Source organism: Diospyros lotus, chromosome 11 (assembly GCF_014633365.1).
Source record: "Diospyros lotus cultivar Yz01 chromosome 11, ASM1463336v1, whole genome shotgun sequence".
Classification (NCBI taxonomy): domain Eukaryota; kingdom Viridiplantae; phylum Streptophyta; class Magnoliopsida; order Ericales; family Ebenaceae; genus Diospyros; species Diospyros lotus.
In genome coordinates this window covers 6,699,524-6,709,301 of record NC_068348.1, presented here as the reverse complement: position 1 = coordinate 6,709,301, position 9,778 = coordinate 6,699,524, and the positions used below count along the sequence as shown (strand labels likewise).

Genomic DNA, 9,778 nt, shown 5'->3' with positions numbered 1-9,778 from the left:
TTTTAGAAACAAAATTAGTGACAGAAAAATTCTATCTCTAAAAGTTTTTTCCGTCAGAGACGAAATCAAAAGTAGAATTTTTCTGTCTCTCAATTCAAAGACGGAAAAATTTCTGTCTTTGCATATTTTTTGGAATCAAAGATAGAATTTTTTCCTTCTTTGAATTTTTTTCATCAAAGATGGAAATTTTCCGTCTTTGAACTCAGAGACAAAAATTTTTTTTTGTCTCTAATGTGAACAAAGATGAAATTTTTCGTCTACATGCCTCCCTCCATGTATTTATCCTCTTCTCCTTTGCTTGTGCTTATTCCTCTCCCTAGTACCTATGTCTCTTTCTCCTCTTCTTCCACGACCGATAACTACTGGCCATCGGCTCACCCTCTATGCCTCTTATTTGATAGTCCTTTCTCTCTCTCTCTCTCTATCGACCACTGAATGCCATCTCAAATGCTAGTGACTGGAGTTTCTCTAATTTAAGGTAAGAATTTACAGTTTTTTGATTTTAAATTTTAGATCTAGAGATATCCAACCGTTGGATTGTTTTGGTTTTTGAGTATGTTGGGTAGCAAACCAAGGTGATTTCAATGATCGGTTCCAATCATCAAAATCTAGCATGGACGATGGCCAGCGATGCCCTTCCAGAAACGAGTAATTTTTTTTTAAAAAATAATTTTCAGATTTATTGAGATCCAACTAGTGGATAGTTTTGATTTTTGGGTATGTTAATCATTAGACCAAGGTGATTCCGATGATCCGTTCCGATCATCAAAATCTAGCATGGACGGTGGCCAGTGATGCTTTTTCATAAATGGGTAGCATTTTTAAAAACAAATAATTTTTAAATCTATTGAAATCCAATCATTGGATGATTTTGATTTTTGGGTATGTTGGTCTCTCGACCAAGGTGATTCCGATGATCAATTTCGATCGTCAAAATCTTTCATAGAAGATGGCTGGCAATGTCCTTAAAAAAATGGATAGTTTTTTTTTTTTTTTTTTTCAAAAAATTAATTTTTAGATGTATTGAGATCTGATCATTTGATAGTTTTGATTTTTGGATATGTTGGTCACGAAACCAAGTTGATTCTAATGATCGGATCGATCATCAAAATTTGCCATGGACGATGGCTGGCGATACCCTTGTAGAAACGGGTAGCATCTTTTCAAAAAATTAATTTTTAGATCTATTGAAATTTGACCATTGGATTGTTCTAGTTTTGGGGCTATGTTGGTCCAGACCAAGGTGATTCCGATGATCGATTTAATCATCAAAATCTGCTATGGACTGTGCTCAATAATGCCCTTCAAGAAACGAGTAACCTTTTTTTCAAAACATTAATTTTCAAATCTACTGAGATTCGACTATTAGAACTTTTTTATTTTAGGGTATGTTGGTCACTAGATCAAGGCAATTAAGATGATTGGTTCCAATTGTTCGAACCAGCAATGGATAGTGGCTGATGACCAATAAGTTTTTTTTTCTCCATAACTAATTTAGTAAAGAAATTATTTTTGTTTCTAAATTTTTTTTAGTTCATATCTTGAACTAGAGACGAAATTTTTTTCATCTCTAATTCAAAATATAGACGAAAAAACTATCTCTAAATACAAAATTTGACAGATTTTGTCATCGATTTTAGAACCAAATTAGAGACAAAATATTTTTTTTTATTGAAAAATTCCGCCTTTTATAGCGACGAGAGAATAAATTTGTTGCTGAATTGTTAGCAACGCAACACTTAGCGATGGATCAAAATTCATCACTAAATTTGTCGCTAAGCAATTAGCAACGAATTTTCCAAGAATTAGCGACATATTTCTTCCATCACTAATTCTATTATTATTATTATTATTATTTTGGTAATAATGGGATCCATTGACCTCCTACATGAGGGGAATATCTTATGCGATCTTTGTTGTCCTTTGATTGGAAAACCCTTGCCCAAGGTATGATTGATAAAAAAAGAGTTTCCAATGCCATCTTGATCACAACAAACTAGATCCTTAGTATAGTTACCGAGTCTTGTAAGTTTAATCAGTCGATGACTTTCACTTAATTGAGATATTAGATAGTGGAAGGATTGTATTACACGATAATCGTTAGCCCTAATAGGTTTATATGAAGTTTGACTTCATTGCCTTATAAGAATGTCCTAATATAATGTTAACTGTCACTCAAGACCTTCTGGGGTATTTTAAGGAGATGAAGAGATTCCCAAAATAGGTGAAAGAGTTCGGTCGATGTCAAAGAGTTTGATGTTTCCTAATTGTTATTTGGTTGTGAATCTAAAAGGTCACACACCATACAAACATAACATTGAATTTGTGATATTTAGTTGACAATATGTTCTTAATCATCATTAAGAATTAATGATGATAGATATTGTTAAGAGTTAACAGAGAGACCTTTAAGAATTAATGAATATTGTTAAGAGTTAACAAATGGATCAAAGGACTTTTAAGAGTTAGAGTTTAGGGTTTAGGGATCAAGTTTGTGAAACTGTTGACTTGTGGTAGAAAAATGTCAACAGTTTCACTCAATAGGATTTCAGATTTGTGATTTGTCTTCCATCTGAATCTAACGACAACAAAGCATTTAATGCTTTGTCGTTTTCTTCATTGTGGCCCTCATCAGTGCATTTAATGAAGGAAGAGAAATGGGGGAAGAGATTTAATAAAGAGAACGAAGAGAGTCTCCATTTGAGTATGCAACCAAAGCAAGAAACCAAGAGAAACCTTTCTCATCCGAATAGTCTTCTTACTACTGTTCATCTTCTTATTTATTTGTCTTGTTGCTTGCCTTCTTCTCTTCTTGCTCCTTTCCCCTTCCCTTTGATCCTACAATCATTAAATGATTGGAGACCATCCTTAAAAACAGAGAGTCAACCTAATGTCACCTTCATTTTGGTTTCGACTAGCATAAGGAACCAACGAAGGGTTTCAATGTATGCCTAGGTGTGGAGCGACTTGGTATTCTATGCTTGTGGGAGTGGCTTGGTTAACCAAAGAACATGTACGAGAGCTAATCGGAAGCTATTCGTGAAGTTGTTCGTGCAAGCTTAACAAGAGTCTGAAGTGTTTTGAGTTCGAAGGCACAAATGGAAGCAACTGGCTACCTTCTTCGTCCATAAGGTAAATGTTACTTCTTATGAATTTTTCATTTTGAATGAATGTATGCATATGGCTGTATATCTCTAAGTCTTGCAAGAGTTTTGATCTATTTCCACTACTTGTTTTATGGTTTTTGAAAAATGCTTTTGAAAACCAGTTTAAGCTCTTCTATGTTTCGCTTAGTGTAAGCGCACCTTTGTACCACAATGTGAGATAGGTTAATTGAGGGCGACCATGGGCTTTTTTATTCGATATTGCCATCATATGCCAAGGAGGTTGAGAGAACAAACTTGGGTAATTTCATTTAAAATGAGTTGGATGTGAAGCCACCAAACCTTAAACTTGCCACATTTCAAAGAATTTTTTTGTCATATGCAACTATTTATAAAGGGTTCATGGTAGGATGCAAGCCATTCTTAAGATTAGATGGCCACCACCTTAGAGGTCCTTATGGTGGTATTCCATTGCTACAGTTTGATAGGATGGTAATAGTGGCATTAAACCCTGGCAACAATAGTTATTTGAATTGGTGTGCAAGGATAGTTGGTTATTTTTCATTGGAGAGAGAATCAATGGTGTCCTTTCGACATTCATGTCTAATGGCTAGAAGTTTCATTGGAGAGAGAATCAATGGTGTCCTTTGGACATTCATGTCTAATGGATAGAAGGATAATGAACCTACACTAAATCAGTTCCACTTGGATTCTGATCATAGAAGATGATGTAAGCACCTGTTCAATAACTTGAAGACTATATTTCTGAGACTCAAACTTAAGAGAACAATTATTATTGGCGGTGGTAATGGCTTATAATGAAACTACTTTTAAGATTGTCATGATAGAGATGGAGGCCCTAAGGATGCAGCATGTTGGCTAAAGTAGATACCATTGCATTAGTGGGGTAGACAGAAGTCTTCATCTGAATCCAAATCTGATCGTGTTATAAATAATTTTGTTGAATCATTCAACAATTAAGAGATGTAAGGAGGGAAACTAGGTCTTACTCTTCTAGACACTACAAGAACTAGAATGGTGGACCTTAACGCACCGAATGGTTGAGGAGGCTGCAAGTTGGGAAAGTATTGTCACTCACAAGATTGTCAAGAGGGAGGCTAGATGTTGTGGGACAACAAGGCAAGATGTGCAAGATCTTAATAGAAATATGAGATGATGGAAGAGAATCCGACTTATGTTGTGAGGCTTGCTAATAGGACCTCTCTTGTTACCATGCTTGGCAACTAATTGGGGTTCTTGGATGACCATTCTTGCACGGTCTCCATTGTTCGTACCCTTAATTTCGACAGAAGAAATAAATTGTAAGTGTGAGATTTTATCTCACTCTATAGAGTTAGGATCGAACTCATGATCTATTAATGCGAACTAAGTATATTACTTGTCCAACCACTCAATCTATGTCTTGGAAGCGTAATTGAGATCCTTGCCAGCATATAACTCCAGCATTACTGATGCCAACGTTACTCTTGAAGACTGTTGCAATGCATTCTATACAAAAGAGACTTATTTAAGGACTCGGATGGAGTTTATCTGCCCAATCCATGACATGAGTGTTAGGCACAACAGTAAGAAGGTAGCCTAGTAGGCCCATGAAGCTGATAAGGAAAGAGCCAAATGAAGCAGGTAGGTCAACCAACAGGCCCACCCCTATTCGATGCAACATTTGTAGCCAAATCATGCACAATAAGAGGCCTTGCCATAGGGCACTAGTTAGGAATAGTATCCAGCTAATATGACATGATTTCTTTTTCACATGAACTTTTTATTTTCTATTTGTACAATAATTTTTTTTTTTTTTTTTATGGCTGAGACCACAGGCAGGGGCAAGGATAGAGGAATTCAGGTCACACCCCTCTCCTTTGTTATCATGTCAGGCAACACATCTTACCACAAGGGCAGGGGTGATCGCCCAAACAATGGTAGCAGTGTGTCACTTCAACAAGTAAGATTATAATTTTATTGCAAAACTTTTCTAATTTTATTTTTATTTTTTTCCTTGTACATTAAATTAAAAATATTATTTTAAAAATATTATTTTTCATATAAGATTAGAGTCGAGATGGAGGTCGAGGAAGAGGGCAACCGGGGAAACACAACGACGAGTAGGACTTGGTTGTGTTTTTCATTTATTTAATTATTATTTTTATTTACTAAAGTGTTACAAACATTTAGGTCCGATTCTCTTTATTATTTTCAAATCGTTTTTAATTTTTAATTTATTAAAACAGTAAAAATATATTTACTTTCATATTTTCAAAAACAAAAAAAAAATTGTAAAAAAAATTAAAATAATAAAAAATTATTTTAACTATTTTTATCACAAACATACTCAAAATTTTCAAAACACGAAAAATACTATCGATAAAAAAAATACATTTTCAATAATCTCAAAATAAACGCTTAAAATATAAAATTAAAAATAAATTTAAAATTGAAAACTGAAAAAGAAAGAGAAGAATCCCTTAATTTGTACTCACTTATTTTCATTCAACCGGCGGGTAGGGCAAACCAGGAGTAACCAACTGGCATTAATTGAGTAGCACCAGCCAAGCAAGTCATTGGTTCAATGAGTCACAATAGTAGATAACTACCTAATTTTACTATATTTTTAACGTTCTTTTCTCTTGTCATGATTCTAAACCAAATCAACTTTTTCTAATCCTTAGGCAACTGTATCATTAGGCAGTGGGAGCCAGTGATAACAAACATTTTACCTGTCACAATAGTAGGTGGCATTCTATTCTCTTTGCTGTTTCTTTCATTTCTTTTTACCTTTTCTTATGGGTCACCTTCATTTATTACAAGGATTAAAGTTAATTTTCCTGCTATTTCAAAGAAACACAACTATTAGCAACTCCCCTTGTGCAACTTCAAGCCAAACAAACACACCAACTACAAGCCCCTCTTCACAAGTCAATCTGTGTGGCACGACTTGCTTGCCGGCCGCTAACATAACCCATTTTACAAGTCTAATCATCTTGTGGGTTCAGCAACAAGACTAATCTTCTGTAGCAATACTAACATTAGTTTGTAAATCTGTTTAGAAAGGCGATTTCGAATTAGCAATACTAAACTAACACTTGATGCAGGCTCAAACATACATTTATCTCATGAAATTTTAAATGAGAATCTGGGTTTACGAGGATTGGGAGATGATCATATTCGTGCATAGTCTCATCTCTTACAAAAAGAGTTTTCACAAAATAAACCTATAACCTTCCAGTAACCAAGAAACAACCGGAAGGTTGCTACCACATCAGTTCTAGAATGATCTTAAATCACGTTTTAGAAAGCTCAACCCAATCAAGTAACATTTGAGTCCCGCTGCCAGTTTAAACAAGCATAACTAAGACTGGAGAAGGATCAGCATTTTGTCATCTGGTCCATTCATATTATAAACTAGCAACGATTCCTTCAACTTCCATCTTCACAAATTTGAGCTTCATATGACCTCATTACCCAGTTTCCTACTAGGTTTATCACAAGAACAAATCAGTAGCAGAGTGAACAAGAAGTCAAATGGATGGATCCATCATTTAGACAAAGCTCATGAATAAAAACTCAATCTCAGAGCTGCAAAGAACTTCCTAAGACAACCATAGAGTGGAGAGTTGAACAATAGAATAGCAAAACAAGTGAAGACACTGGCCTGGCAATTGGACCTATATTTATTATGACCTGTTTGAAGAAAGTACGTGTTTCTTCTGGTCATACTGCATTCTGGGGTGAATATCAGGCACCTTAGCAGAGTGCATCTCGCGTAAAAACTGCAAATAGCAGGACTTTCTACATGGGCAAGCAGCAAAACAAGGAAACAACAGCCATGTGGTACAGTGAGGAGAAATGAAAACTACACAGCATGTGATCAGCAAGAGCCAGTCTCACAGGAGTATTGGGACAATGACATTTATTCATCTTTAAGCTATAATGTGATTTGTCAACACTCCTAACCCCAATCTTACCCCTTCTATGGACGTGACATGATAAACCTATCTGGCCTTAGATATCACCTCTAGGAAACTATCTACAATTTGCTGTCACATCAGTTTTAGACTTTTAGCCACCATTTGTCCAACCAGAACATCGTAACTTGGAGCAAGCTGCCCCAGTTGGTGAGCCAAAACCTATACTACAAGGGTTAAACTTAATAACTAGAGACGGTTAGACGTGATTTGAGGATACAAACTTGTGAACTCGTATCTGCATTGTAATATGCATGCTTTGTATTAGCTTTTCCAACTCCCGAACTTACTAGTAGAAGCAGCAACAACATATGTAGTGCTAATCCCACTAGGCAGGGGTTTGCAATATGACTTCTAGCTCGTCAATCATTTCTATCTATGGCTATATCTTCTATAAGTCCCACACTTACTAGTAGAAGCAAAGTCATAAATTAATATAAGAAACTGCTAAGAGGCCATAGTTAGCCATGACATAACAATCATGCTACCCAAATGAAAGCAAATAGGAGTGTTATAGAATTATACCTCCATGATGCTAAGAACAGCACACCTGACTGTTATATGCATCTGACTGGTTGATACCAGTCATAATCAAGCATAACAATACTGTTGATTCTACAGATGATCATATTTGTACTTTGTAGAAACAATTGTATAGTTCTATCTTTTATGGGAGCCACAGCTTAAACCTATTCACCCACACAGAGATCGGTTCTCATCAACAACTAAGGGTAGATCATAAACAAGAGAAAGCAACACAAAAAGACAAGTAGTTGGTCAGATAATGGGAATACTAACAACCAATTTTTAATCACATAAAACTTTCTTATGGTTATGCACATTCTACAGCATAAAGAGCCAAAGCATAGACCAGAAAGACAAGCACTTCTATTCACAACTTCAATAATCTCAAATGTAATTTCTGCACAAGAACATAAAAGAAAGGCACATCAGGGAATGATGACTGAACAAATTTAAATTGATTGCACCTTTTTGGACAACATGGAACTTGGGGATGATTGATAGACTTTTACACCAACAAATAAGACACGTGAACAGGAGTTCTTAGTGAACTACCAGTTTTCCTTGGCAATTTTTGATTTCTCAAGTACGTACTTCCCTTCTTTGTACTTTTGTGACTCCTCATAAGCTCGTTCATACTTCCAACCCAGTACCTCGTGGCAGTCACTACAATAGACATCAGTGACTGTGTGGAGGCCAGTCATTAGCTGCCTGTCCTCTTTCGGTCCAGTGACAATGTTCATTGCATGGGAGAAGAGAAATGCCCGACCATTTCTTCCCTAAGATGAAAACCAAAAAATCTTTAGTCATGCAACCAAGGAACAAGCTTTGAGCTAAGGCAAAATGGAAAGTTCAGGTTCCTAAGCAAATTAACTTAGTGAAAGCTAATTGGTTTTTCATTTCTTTTTCTTACTATGTGTCGAAAACAATTGTTTTCAACAGAGTCAGATCTTGATGAGAAAATGAGCTCTTACTTTTATTTTATTTTCCTATCATTACACAGATTCACAAGTTTAAGATCACCTTACTAAAACTTTCACCTGAAAGGCTTTAGATATAACATCATCGTGAAAGGCAACATGGCTTCGACAATTACAGCAAATGTACAATCTTGGTCCAATCAACTCTTCCATGGATGATCAATATGGACACCAATCTGCTAGTTTCTGTTTAAAAAGGATGTTCTTCCAAACCAAATATCAATAAACCAAACAAAGCATCACTCTACAGCAATGAATGGCCAAGGAACAGTACATCAATTTACTTGCCATACACACACGCACATATCTGTATGTGTGGATCTATATAATGGACAGGGAATAAGAAGCTTTACCACTATTACCAATACTCGAAGACACACAATCTTTATCTTGTTAAGCCTTCTTTGACCAGAATTACCAGATTCCCACTGTCCATAGAGCAAACAAGGCAATGATTAAACCAAATCAAACCAAACCCAGATGAAAACAAAAAGGCCAATTACGAAAACCAATGTTGGAATTTGAGATAAGGGGCCAAACAGAAGAGAACCCAGTAACCGAAACAAGCTGCAACTGAAGTTCCTTATGTCCAGGCCGACAATCCACGGTGCGTGTTTGTATGTCAAGAAAATCTTGGGAAAATAACACTTACCCAGAAACCAAAAACAATCTTGGACAACAGAAAGAAACAGTTAAACCGTTGGATTGAAACTAACGGCAGCTTCGCCACCCGGGACGATGAATTCAGAGAGAACGGGAAAGGGGAGAAAGAGATTGTAGGGTTTTTGGTTCTTGCAAACTAAGGAGTTTTTCTTTTTCTGTCGAGTTAGGTGGGTTTTCTGATGGGAAGACGACAAAGATGCAAGGGTATCACTCCCAGTACGGAAGATGGGTCACACCGCCCTTCGGGGCTTCTCTATTCTGTTCTTATTATTACTTCTGGTAGGACGGGCTGTGTCTGGATTGAGGGTTTATTCGAAGATGAAAATAATAGAATTCGATATAATTGAAATAAATAAAAATAGGTTTCTTTTTATTTAGGAGGTTAGTTAACAATAATGAAATATAATGAATGTCACATCCTTTTGTTCATTCTCGAGCATTTTTGTCTTTTCCAAAGTAGAGAAAAAAAAAATAGACATGTATCGTTGACTTATTTATCATTATTTTTAATTAATTTTATTATTTT

At 35.8% G+C, this 9,778-nt stretch overlaps 1 protein-coding gene across 2 annotated transcripts; it reads right to left on the bottom strand.

Moving 5' to 3' along the window:
* Nucleotides 1-7,955: 7,955 nt before the first annotated feature.
* Nucleotides 7,956-9,519, bottom strand: LOC127812539 (protein yippee-like At4g27745). 2 transcript variants are annotated; one of them, XM_052352958.1, is made up of 4 exons: nucleotides 9,242-9,519; nucleotides 8,943-9,017; nucleotides 8,650-8,775; nucleotides 7,956-8,388 (listed from the first exon to the last, which is right to left on the bottom strand). In XM_052352958.1, the coding sequence occupies exons 3-4, from the start codon at nucleotides 8,740-8,742 to the stop codon at nucleotides 8,161-8,163; spliced, it is 321 nt and encodes a 106-aa protein (XP_052208918.1). In that variant the 5' UTR covers nucleotides 8,743-8,775; nucleotides 8,943-9,017; nucleotides 9,242-9,519; the 3' UTR covers nucleotides 7,956-8,160. The 2 variants fall into 2 exon arrangements, with proteins under 2 accessions (XP_052208918.1, XP_052208917.1); XM_052352957.1 differs by having other exon boundaries at nucleotides 8,650-8,793; nucleotides 9,242-9,517.
* Between the last annotated feature and the right edge of the window lie 259 nt (nucleotides 9,520-9,778).